We start from the raw sequence: 12,871 nt of genomic DNA, 5'->3' as shown, positions 1-12,871 counted from the left end.
TAAGATTTTGAAAATCTTTTGAAATATTTATAATAATCATATACATTATAGTTTACATTTATGTTGTCAATTAATCATGATTTAGACAAAATGAAGCAAAATAAAACTGTAAAATGATTGATTTAGTAGTGATGTTTTGTGTTTCTGGTAAACAAAATAGCACATTTATTTTTGTGCACATTGCGAGCTTTTGATCTATTCTAAGTGTGTGTTCACCATTTATGCCATTTCTATTTTTGCTAACATGAATTACATGGAATAGTCTATGAGTTTTTATACTAAGTAACTGATAATTTTTTTTAAAACTGTGACAGAAAATTCCCAAACATGGTTTCACAGTTGGTGCCAAACTAGAAGCAGTTGACTTGATGGAGCCTCACTTGGTATGCGTGGGTACGGTCACTAAAGTAGTCGGTAGATTGTTAAGAGTTCACTTTGATGGCTGGGACAAGATATATGATCAGTGGATAGACTGTCAGAGTCCAGATTTGTACCCTGTAGGCTGGTGTGAAGTGTTTAATTATGCACTGGAACCACCAAAGACTCAAGGTAGGCATTACACTACAGTCACGATGAATGGTGAAAAACAAATTTACTGTAAAACCATTTATTTTCACTATTTTGGTGCCTTTAGCAATTTCACTGGGTTTTAAAGTTCACAAATTTGGCGGAGAAACAGTGTGTTCTATTGTTATTTTACATTTTCACATGGATTTAATTTAAATAGCGAATTTCACTTAAAGGGGAACCGCTCAATCCCATAGATTGCACCACGTGCTTATGGGTAATTAACTCCGCCCCTGTCCACTAAGCAAATAAGTAAACTCAGAATTTTTACTTGTCGTGGCATGCTTCGACTGAAAACAACCACATTTATACATCAAAAGCTCAACCAGATGAGTGTAATCGCTAGTGTACATATTCATGCCCCTGTAGAAATGTATTTGGAATCATAGCTTGATATCTAAACATCATAAATGGCACATTTCCCGGAGCTCTTGTCACGATGTGAGCGGCTTGGTTCGGATTAGCATACTAATTGCAGTGGCCATCTTGCCCCTATTTATAGTATTTGTTCCCCTTTAATTGTGATAATAGCGAAATTAAAAACCAGCAAATAATGGGTTTACAGTATGGTATGTGTTGATTGAAAATTGACGTAATTTTAGATGAGTGAACAGTTGGTGTCTTCAAGTTTCAATTACGCGGCAAACACACAAATTATTTTACTTCTCATTCTCATAATTTCCTTATAATCACTATAATTATGTGTATTTTCAAGCCATATGAACAAGATCCTATGATAATACTGACCACAAAATGTATGTCATCCAGTTACTATCAAAATGTTTTCTGTGTCATGGATGATGTGTACTTCCAGTGGAGGACATAAAGAGTACCAATTTCCCTATATTTCAATACAGCAAATTTCACTGGAATCAATCAAGGCATAGTTAATTTTATGTCGATATGAGAATTGTGTACCATTACTAAGGTCATTGCATCTATTCACAGAGATTAAAGCACCACCACCTGTTCCTGTCAAACCACGGAAAAAGAAACCCAAGAATCAAAGTTACAAAGGTTCAAGGAAAAGTAAGTTTTGATGAGATTTTTGTTTTGACGCTTGGGTGGGTCGTAGAAAATGTTATACTTACCAGAATCCAAATTTCAACCACTGACACTATGTTTCCCGCTAAGAGTAATATAATGTTAGCCAATGTGTAAGCTTTCACTTTCTAACTCACCTTGCATTTTATGATTACAGAGAAGAAGCCACCACCCCCAAAGAAATCTCCAAAGGGATCCACCAAGTACTTCATGGATGATGGCACAGTGAATCCACCATACACCATATTACCTGCTAGTTCTGTTGCTGAAACCTTACCACCTGTGGAAAATTCCTCACATGATATTAAGCCTGATTTGACAAGTCTTATTCAGTCTCCTTCGAGTATTACACCAACACCTCCCACTTCTGTCAATATAGGTAAGACTGGTATAGTCATCATGGAGAGCTTTTCGTGTTATGCCTTGACATTTAAACTTTTAAACATTTTTGACTCTCGTGTGCGAAGCACAAAAGGGGAGTTTTTGCAGTTAGTGTGTCTGTCTGTCTGTGTATGTGTGTGTATGTCTGTTCCATCGATATCTCAAGAACCATACATTGTTTTTTGATGAAACTTTGTGCATAGATGCTCTGGGCCAATGTGCAGATTTGATTAGGTTTTGGTAAAAATCCATGCATATTAATTACCTAATTTGCATGATAATTAGCTGATTTTTAGCTGTCCATGACTGTTCCACTGATATCTAAAGAACCACTCATTGGATTCTTGGCACATAGATGCTCCAAACTAATGCACAGATTTGATTCATTTTGGGTAAAAATCTGCAATATTAATTACCTAATTTGCATAATGATTAATCAATTTTCGGCTTTTCCACTGATATCTCAAGTACTAATCATCACATTTCAATAAAACTTGGTACATAGATGTCATAGGACACTGCACAAACCTGATAGTTTTTAGGGTAATATCAGTACATATTAATTACCTAATTTGCATAATTAATTAATTATCAGCTTTTGACATTTCAATGAAACTTGGTACATAGTTACTTAAGGACTGTGCAGACCCCTGATTAGTTTTTGGGTAAATATTTGTGCATATTTATTACCTTATTAGCCAAATTAGTTAATTTTCAGCTTTTTGCCTGATATCTCAAGTACTAATCATCATATTTCAATGAGACTTGCTACATAGATCTTCTAGGACTATGCAGAGACCTGATTAGATTTATGGTAAATAATTGTGGATATTAATTACCTAATTTGCATAATTAGTTAATTGTTTCTATGAATGTTCCACTGATATATAAAGAACAACGAATTGGATTTTAATGAAACTTTTAAAGAGTACTCATCATCACATTTCAATGAATCTATAACTATGCAGATTAGTTTTTGGTAATTATTTATGCTTATTAATCACCTAATTAACATAATTAATTAACACTGATATCTCAATTACTGATCATCACATTTGAATAAAATTTGATACATAAATTCTCTAGGACAATAGACAGGCCTGATTAATTTTGGGTTAACATTTGTTCATATTAATTCTCTAATTAGCATAATAATTCATAATTTTTTTGTTCTGTTCTGTTCATATTAGTTACCTGATTTACATAATTAGTTTTTCATGTGTCTTCAATACTCTCAGCACACGGGAGTTCTTTCTAAGCTTTCTTTGATTACTGTGGAATACTTTATTTTCGCTGGAATTAATTTTCGCTGAAAAGACTTTTTAGGCGTTTTGTATGGAATTTATTTTCACTGATTTTTGATGAGCTTAATGTGAAATATAGGAAAAAAGGTATATTCGCTGAATTTTATTTTCACGGAATCATCCCTTCAGCGAAAATAGCGAAAATAAATTCCAAGCGAAAATAAAGTAATCTACAGTATAACTTTTATTTATATCTATTTTTAAGGTGAAAAATGCAGCAGTTTTAGAAATTATGATTGAATTTGTAACTTTTTTTTATTTTAGGGCATATCCATGTGAAGCAGGAAAGAATAGAAAGTATGGATGATTTAGCATCAAGGACAATTGGAAATGTGACTCCAGTTAGCGCTGATACATCATCTCCTGCCGTAATACAGAATACAGCAACAACCAATGAATTGTTATCACAGATAATGTCTTTCAATAGGGCACAGCAACCAGCAATGTCAACGGAAATCTTCAATCCCACGGGATTATCCCTGCCGAATTTTGGTACTTTTGCCACAGCAACCAATAGGCCGATGCAGGCTACCATCAGTGCCGATGGTGTGTTAGGAATCACGGAACAAGCACTGGGGAATAATCTTGAAAGGCTGTCTGCGAATACAAGTAATGTGCTGCAGATGGGTCAAAATTTATCAACAGTTTTATCAGGGTCGAATGGCGGGAACCCTGCAAGTACTATGCATCAGTTTTCCGCCAACTTAAACATTCCAAATACAGTGAATAACAATTCAGGTTATGGGAGCTCCTCTCCGGGACAACAAGCAAATATTATTTCCTCGCCACATTCATCGCCTGTGGAGAGCCCAATTGCATCACGTACCATGCCGGCATTGTCTGCTATACCTACTCCCCCGGTGTTGAACACAATGGCGCCCTCTATGGCCACTGCCAATATGCCACCATTGTCAATACCGAGTACTACGATCTATAATCGAATGCCCCCGCTATCAGCACCATTAAGTAGCCTTCCAAATATGGGTAACAATATTCCCACTACTACAATGTCAAATAACTTGCAGAGGCCACAATCTTTTCCAAGTCATATCAGGCCGCCTATTATGACGACTACTGTGACAAGTACAATCACAAACATGCCTGTCACAGCATCTATGTTAGGACATATGAACAATCTGGGTGTAGCGGCTGCTGGTTTAAGTGTTAACCAGCAAGGTGTCTCCCAGTTAAAAGGAATGCAATCTATTGCAACGTTAGCTTCTCCTGTGCTCACCCCGTCTGTGGATTACGACTGCTCTGAACCATCAAGGTGGGGTACAGTGGAAGTAATGCAGTTCTTAAAAGAAAATGAATGTGGTGCTTACACAGAAAGTTTTCGAAAACAGGTGAGTTATTTGGTTTTGGGGCTCCCATCTTCATTCAACATCGTGTCTTTTCACTGATTGAGGAAATCAACAAATAATAAAAATATAAATTACATATTGTTTGTTATTTCCCCCTGGCAATACAAACAGTACTCGTACTTAAGTTTACTTTAAGGGCACATATCATGTATGTACTGCCAAGAGTATGTCAAGCAATGCATTTGTTTTGTATTCCACTTTACCTTTCTGCAAATAATAATAATAGTGAGGTTTGCACCATAGTAGGTGATAAAATTGTTAATGTTCTCGAGGCTACTATCTCCAGTCATTGTCAAACTGGCATATCATTCAGTATAAAACCTTGATCATGTTCCAGTTTTTAAATCAATTTATAATAATTAAGAAAGAATTGACACTGCTTTAGCAGGTGATGTGTTCAATTGCCTGAGTAATTGTTATCCAATAGTCATCAATTATGAAATTTTTACCAAATTTGTTTTTCGTGTTATTGTTCAGGATTTTGCGATTCACACCAGGGATTTTTTTAAACAAGGGAACAGGGGTGCAGCGCCCTCATGCCATGGCCATGTGCCCCCTTAGCAGATTCTCTGGCAACCATAAAATTCTGATTGACCAGGGATCACAACTGTGACCTGTCTAATAGTAATTTTGGCCCCCAAGAAAGCCATAGAATGCTCCATTTTAATTTAGAATTATCAAAAACTCCACACCCTGGTAGGGAAAACCCTATCTCCCTCACTTGGTGGTGCCACAGAATTGCAGTGCTCTCTCTTGCAGTTTTTTTCTAGATAAACCCCTGCACATCATATTACATTAACTTCAACGTGCTTGTTTTCAACAGCAAATTGATGGTAAAAAGCTGCTGTCTTTGACAAAGGAACAAATCTGTAACTTGACCGGAATGAAAGTGGGTCCATCACTAAAGATCTATGAACACATTCAACAGCTGAAAGCCAGACTTGCTAAGCAGTAACAGTAATGTCCAAGAAGAAATGTGGAAATAATTGCCCTATCAATTAGGTTTTTACAAATATCTACATGATGCTATCGAGCTGGTTTTATTTTTAGACAAACATATTAGTAATTTTTTCTGAACATTATACTACTGTGTCTACTGATGTGTTGCACTGAACTTGTTGACTTTGTGCTGGCAAGTAAAGCACTACTCCAGTGACTCGTATATTACCTTTTATGGGGGATGGGGGGTCTTCCGAGCATGAAACTCTGAACATTAAGTCTGATAGCTTTACAAGGATATATATATATTGTGTTGCAGCCTTCTATGTCAGGCATGAATATAAGACTGTAAAAATAAATTCCTCAATTCCATAATGAGCATGTATCAGTTACCCAAAAGTTTGACACTGGCAGTTGACAAAGTATTGACCTTGATCCTTTATTTTCTAAACTTTACAATTCATGTAGTGGTTGATTTATTGAATTTTGTCCAATGGACTAGGTGAACATTTGATACGTTTTCTTTGCAATACATTATTGTAATGTCAGAGGTTGAAGAAATTTACCATAGTTATCTACATTACCCAATATTCAAACAAAATAAACTTTTGACATTAAAAAAAAAAAATGTTGTAATATAAATTATCTATGAGATATATATGAAAATTGCCAAATTTAGTTTATAAGTTTGAATTTTAAAGTTTTCCTATCATGTCTACATAATGTGAAGTTAAATGAAAAACAAAACTTTTTGCTCCAATATATTTTCCCATGTAGCAATTTATTCCAGTCTGATATTGTGCATAAACATTTCTTTAGGGAATACCATATTTAATTCAACCTGTAGATAAGTTGAGACCATTTGGCGATGTGCAAACCAGATTTTCCCTCTGTTTTGTTATATTTTTTTTTTTATATATTTTGGTAACAAGTAACAGTGAACAAAAGAGTCCTTCCCTTTCCAACAGTATACTGCACTTAATATTTTGCATTTGAAACGGGTTTTGTAATAAAAGAAAATGATTAAAAACAAAATTTTAAATGCATGTTAAGATATTCTCTTGCATCAGTGGTTCCCACATGTGTTTTGTATTCAGTTTTCAGCCATGAACAATAGAAATAACAAACTCTTTTCTCATGTTATACTGTTTTTATGATCCATTTAACGTTTTGGATGTTATGTGTGTACTTCTGGTTCTCATTCCCAGCTATTGCAATGTGAATAATATGAGTGATCAACTCATTTCAATTTGAAATTTATGGAAACCATGAAAGGATACCTTTTGTTCGATTGTAGTCCATCTGGCTGCGTTTGACCCATTCCCCTGTGACACCAACTGTATTTCCCCTGTTAAAAGCACATCTCTGATGTAAACCAAAAGTCCTCTTGGCAATATACTAAATCATTGAAATTTTACTTATTTTGACCATAGCAGGATCTCTGTAATTTACAGCTTGTGTTCTACTTATAGAGCATATACAGTATTCAGTATAATTGCCTTCATCATTTGGGAGAAAACAAACAAAAATAAATTGCTCATTTCAGGATAATGTATATGTAAATTCTTGCTCTCTGAGATCATTCCTATATTTTATGGGGAATCTTTGGACGAATGTATTTGTAATATGTATGGATTGCAGCGGAATTACCCTGAACCACAGTGATTCGGAACAGGTGAATCAATTCAAATATGTCAATAAATGAAATTCATTGAAATTTAAACTTTCTATGCATTTCATGCAAATTCAGATCTCAAATCATTGTGATGTGTTGGATATGGGACCCAAACAAAGTATAAAATGCATGTGCAGTACAATGTTTATTGCATGACGGTCACAGTCCTGTAGTTGTATCAAGATCCAAAACAGAGCTTTGGATCTATGAGTGCAGAATCTTTCTACTCAGAACCCTCATTGTGAGTAGAAAAGTTCTACTCACCTGTTAGTAAAATTAAATGGCAAAATTATTGATTTTACCATCAAATAAAGTTCCACTTGTATAACTTTATTGGGGTATTGCGACTATTATATGAAATCTTTCAAATTTCTATGTGCTTCAGCATGTCTGAGTGCTGGTAATTGTTTGTTGAAATTTCATTTGCAAACATTTTTATTTCAAGACGTATGGATTCACAAAGATTTGTTTCTGTTCAGAAATACCGCAAGCTGCAGTAATCAAAAACAAGCTAGAATCCTGGCATTAATTCCTGCAGTATATGACATTTATATCGTCAAATAGTCGGGTCTGAAATCCCAATAAAGCTCTATGAATGATCTCAGAATGCAACGTTAGTGCGTAGCCATTCTAATTATTTGCAGTAGATTACATATTTTACCTTAAGTTAATTCAGTTGAATACAAATAATATTCAACTGGTTCAAATTGCTTCAGGATCCATGCTTATGGCGTACAGATATTACTATTATGCTGTATACTTTACTAGCCCTTTTAACTGAAATAATCCCATTTTAGGGCCATTAAATATTTATATAAAAGAAAATATTGTGGAATTATTTAAAGAAGATTTCACTCGAAAATTTGTTCTGTCCACAGGCTAGCTAAATTAGAACTTAGCTTAATGTAAATTGAAATATTGTGTTCTTTTGTACAGTTATTTTCTTCATCTTAATATGTACATAATACTATGAATTTGTTTATTGTGCTAGTGTTTTTTCTAGATTATATGTCAATTATTTCTTCGTTTTCCTTTTTGTATCTTCCAGCTTAGTAGAGTTCAGTTTTCCAGAGTCTGTGATAAGGGTTAATTGACGTTGAATGTATTCTTCTCTCATCTTCAGATATACCTGCTCGCTATAACTAAATGTACCTATTTTAAGGCGTGCATCATGCAAAGGGTACATATTCACAGGGAATAATTTTATGTGGATTTGATGTTGCATGAATATGAACTAGCCTTTTAAATTCACTGCTTTGTGATGGAAACAACACATTCTAGTTATTAAACTGCATTATTTATTTTAATTTAGCTATCAACGAATAAGGGAAAATAAAAGCTAACTAATTATTAAGGCCTTGTACAGTATAGTGAAGTACAGTATCATTTGTCCCTCTGGGTTTATCTCTTCTTTAACTTTGCAAAGCCTGATCAGGCCTTTAACATAGTGCATAATATAGGTCAAACTGACATTTTGGATCTGGAGGAAATATTTTTTTTTGCACATATTTTAAAGGGTGTTGAATACTTTTATAGATTGTATTTAATGCATCCACCCAAATATTACCTTGTGAGAGTGAATTGACTCCAAACGTTGATAGTTTGGTATGTACTCCAAGCCCACTGAAGGCAATTGTTAAATAAAACAGAATAACTTTTCATAATGCCTGATTACCCAAAATTATAATTTTACACTCACACTTCAATTCCATAGTAAAATTCCATGTTCCAGTATTCCCTACTTCTTCATTAAAGTTTAGCCTGTTGTGGTCACCAGCCTATTTTTTGAGAAAATGATGGTTGTATTTTAATGAATGGCAGCCATTTTGTCGGTAGAAGAATGCTCTTGCAAGTACCTATGCTCTTATGATGGAGGCATTTAGAGGTTATTTCGGCAAATCAAATTATATCTTCATGAGTTGCCACTGGCGAAGAGTGAAAATGTCAAGGGATTTTTTTTGACTCCCGTGTGCGAAGCACAAAAGGGAGTCTTTGCAGTTACCCTGTCTGTCTGTCTGTCTGTCTGTCTGTCTGTCTGTCTGTCTGTATGTATGTATGTATGTATGTCACTTTTTTTGTTCCACCGTTATCTCAAGAACTACTAATCAAATTTTGGTGAAACTTGGTACATATATGCTCTGGGATAATGCACAGAGTTGATTAGGTTTTGGGTAAAATTCTATGAATATTAATTACTTAATTTGAATGATAACTGATTTCAAGCTGTTCCATGACTGTTCCACTGATATTTGAAGAACCACTCATTAGATTTTGATGAAACTTGGCACATGGATGCTCTGAACCAATACGCAGATTTCATTAGTTTTGGGTAAAAATCTATGAATATTAATTACCTAATTTGCTTAACAATTAACTGATTTTAAGCTGTTCCACTGATTTTTGAAGAACCACTCATTGGATTTCAATGAAACTTGGCACATGGATGTTCTGAACTAATGCGCAGATTTGATTAGTTTCGGGTAAAAATCTGCTAATATTATTAATTACCTAATTTACATAATGATTAATCAATTTTCGGCTTTTCCACTGATATCTCAAGTACTAATCAAAACATTTCAATAAAACTTGGTACATAGAAGTCATATGACACTGCACAGACCTGATAGTTTTAGGGTAATATCAGTACATATTAATTACCTAATTTGCATAATTAATTAATTTTCAGCTTTTGATATTTTGAGTAGTAATGACCATGTTTCAATGAAACTTGGTACATAGTTACTTGAGGACTGTGCAGAGACCTAATTAGTTTTTGGGTAAATATTTGTGCATATTAATCACCTTATTAGCTAATTAGTTAATTTTCAGCTTTTTATCTGATATCTCAAGTACTAATCATTACATTTCAATGAGACTTGCGACATAGATATTCTAGGACTATGCAGAGACCTGATTAATTTTGGGATAAATAATTGTGCCTATTAATTACCTAATTTGCATAATTAGTTAATTTTTTGCTGTTCTATGGCTGTTGCACTGATGTCTAAAAACCACTCATTGCATTTCATTGAAACTTTTAAAGAGTACCCATCACATTTCAATGAACCTAGGACTATGCACCATATTAGTTTTTGGTAAATATTTATGCTTTTTAATCACCTAATTAACATAATTAATTAATACTGATATCTTAAGTATACTATTGATCATCACATTTGAATAAACCTTGGTAAATAAATGCTCTAGGACAATAGACAGCCTGATTAATTTTGGGTTAAAATCTGTTCATATTAATTCTCTAATTAGCATAATAAATAATATTTTTTTGGTTCTAATCACATTTCAATGAAACTTGGTACATTGTGCAGACCTTATTAGTTTTACACTTAAATCTGTTCATATTAGTTACCTTATTTGCATAATTAGTTTTCTGTGTTTCCAACAACATCTCAAGTTCAAGTAATTTTGAATTAATTTTTAATGTGTCTCCAATACTGAGAGTACACGGGAGTTCTTTCTAAGCTTTCTTTGATTTGTCTTTGTATTATACATGGAATTCCTTTATTTGAGATGATACCATTAGTTTTGATAAGTTTGAAACAGCGGTGAGTGAACTACATGCAATCGAATCAAATCAAAGGCTTATGTACAATGGGCGAAGTACCATATAGAATGTATGGCATTTGTTTACTCGTAAACATAAACTGGAACACTGATTGCAACAATATCTGTATGCTAATTCAGTAAATATATATAAATATGTATTCAGCATGTGGCCATTCAATTTGCTGGACATTGTTTGGAATCAACTCAAATGAAACAAGACCTACGAGTTGTGGCAGGTTTTGTTGGAAGTACTGCGAGCAGACTGGTAAATTTCATTTGAAATTATATTTTTATTAACACTTTTTGCAGTGTTTTGTATATATTTGGACAAATTGATAATTAAATATTGTTTCCAAAATATACAATATGTTTCTGCTTCAGTCACACAAGCAAGATAAACTGTAAGGTACGGTACTGGGGGGACCCAAAACACCACTTGTACGTGCAGTCTCGTGTTGTGCTTGTTTGTGACAATATCCATGTGGACAGTTACCGGTACTCTCTAAATAATTAACCCATAATGAAACATCAAGACGTGGCATGGATGTATTTGGCACAAAGATCGAATATCAGAAAAAAATTCTGTGTGACACCGCATAGTGATGTTTACTGGAAGGTAATACTTGTCATCCAGTCTGTTGTCATGAGGATACCGGTAGTACCAATCTTCATTTCTTGGGAAGATGTGTGTATGAGACTCGCTGAGTGCCCATTCCCTTGGGCACTTTGTCAGGGGATGGCATATGGGATTAGTATGCTGGCCAATGGTGTTGCCATTGAATGATAGACACTGCATGTGAGCAATAATTTGTTCCTAAACATCACAAAGTTTCTACAGTACAGGAACTTGTATTTTAATTTGAAATGTATGCTCTAATAGGAAAATGGTTGTGTTCTCGGTTCCCTTGAACTATTTATAATTTCAAGTGAAGAACAAGAGAAATACAAAGATATCAGTATTGCGTGCATATTAATATGCCACATTTCAAATTGTAGGGTGGTGACACCGGGTAAATAGATTATATATCATGACTGATAGGGTACTCCTTGTTCTGTAAAATACTGAAGGGGTGATTTAGTGAAAACGAAATCTCATGAATTTACTTTTTCTATTTTACATTCAACTTGTTGAAACAAAACACTAAAAAAGTCATTTCAGCGAAAATACTGTATTTTACAACAAAATGGTGTTTCATGTCATCGTGGATTAACAGCTTAATGATTTTACATATACTTCTGAACCCCGCGGCTTAATTTGACCAAACACAGGAAAATTCACCTGGCTCTTTGGGGGGGGGGGCCTTGGTTATTAAATTCGAATTGGTGACCCTCCGGTTTGTTTTAAAATATATTGTCATATTATCACAGACTTTATGTAAGGTGTATTTCCCTCATTGCATATTCTGCTAGTCATTAACAAGTTGTGGTAGGATTACCTCATTGAATTCGTTGAAATTCACATGCCAAAGAAGAACATTTTGCCGTTTTCATATTTAATAAATAGTTTTTAACTGTTGCCAATTGGTAATCTTCTAAAGAAAGTGACTTCAAACATCAAAGTTATGAAATTAAAGCACTAGTCTATGGTGAATTTGTTTGTAAAGAATGTTAAATATTAAATGATACCTGCATCTTACTGGAACATGTTTCACTGACACTGCCATTGCACATGAGTCTGTTATGCACATTTGTCTGTTTGGGTCTTCTTGCATAGATCATCAAATTTGTGCATGTTCTCTGCGACATTTGATGTATTTGGGGGGGGGGTGATCTCTGACCACATATGCAGGAAGTGCATTCTTGCAAAATTGAATTCTTGCTAGACCCAAAATACGCACGAGATTATCCCAATAGTAGAAATGTATTTATTTCCGTTCCCGGGAGTTGCACATCTACTCAGAATGTACAAGGCTTACAATTATTTTCACACTTCCCATTACAGGGACAGTTCATATCATTGTACAGCCACAATTACCGGATTCGGCTGATACCCCGCCCTGGGCAATCTTATGGAGGATTCGATTTTTTTT

At 34.4% G+C, this 12,871-nt stretch overlaps 1 protein-coding gene across 1 annotated transcript in view; it reads left to right on the top strand.

Moving 5' to 3' along the window:
- LOC100374071 (lethal(3)malignant brain tumor-like protein 2) overlaps positions 1 to 8,938 on the top strand; it is a 30,008-nt gene extending 21,070 nt beyond the window's left edge. Inside the window, exons 14-18 of the mRNA XM_006815518.3 lie at positions 315 to 549; positions 1,516 to 1,596; positions 1,769 to 1,990; positions 3,561 to 4,642; positions 5,484 to 8,938. Coding sequence (XP_006815581.2) covers positions 315 to 549; positions 1,516 to 1,596; positions 1,769 to 1,990; positions 3,561 to 4,642; positions 5,484 to 5,615 — 1,752 coding nt within the window. The 3' untranslated portion in view covers positions 5,616 to 8,938. The remainder of the gene's footprint in view (positions 1 to 314; positions 550 to 1,515; positions 1,597 to 1,768; positions 1,991 to 3,560; positions 4,643 to 5,483) is intronic.
- Positions 8,939 to 12,871: the final 3,933 nt, after the last annotated feature.

Source organism: Saccoglossus kowalevskii, chromosome 4, assembly GCF_978046115.1.
Source record: "Saccoglossus kowalevskii chromosome 4, keSacKowa6.1, whole genome shotgun sequence".
Taxonomy (NCBI): domain Eukaryota; kingdom Metazoa; phylum Hemichordata; class Enteropneusta; family Harrimaniidae; genus Saccoglossus; species Saccoglossus kowalevskii.
The sequence above is the reverse complement of the archived record's forward strand: the minus strand, read 5'-3'. Positions and strand labels throughout refer to the sequence as shown.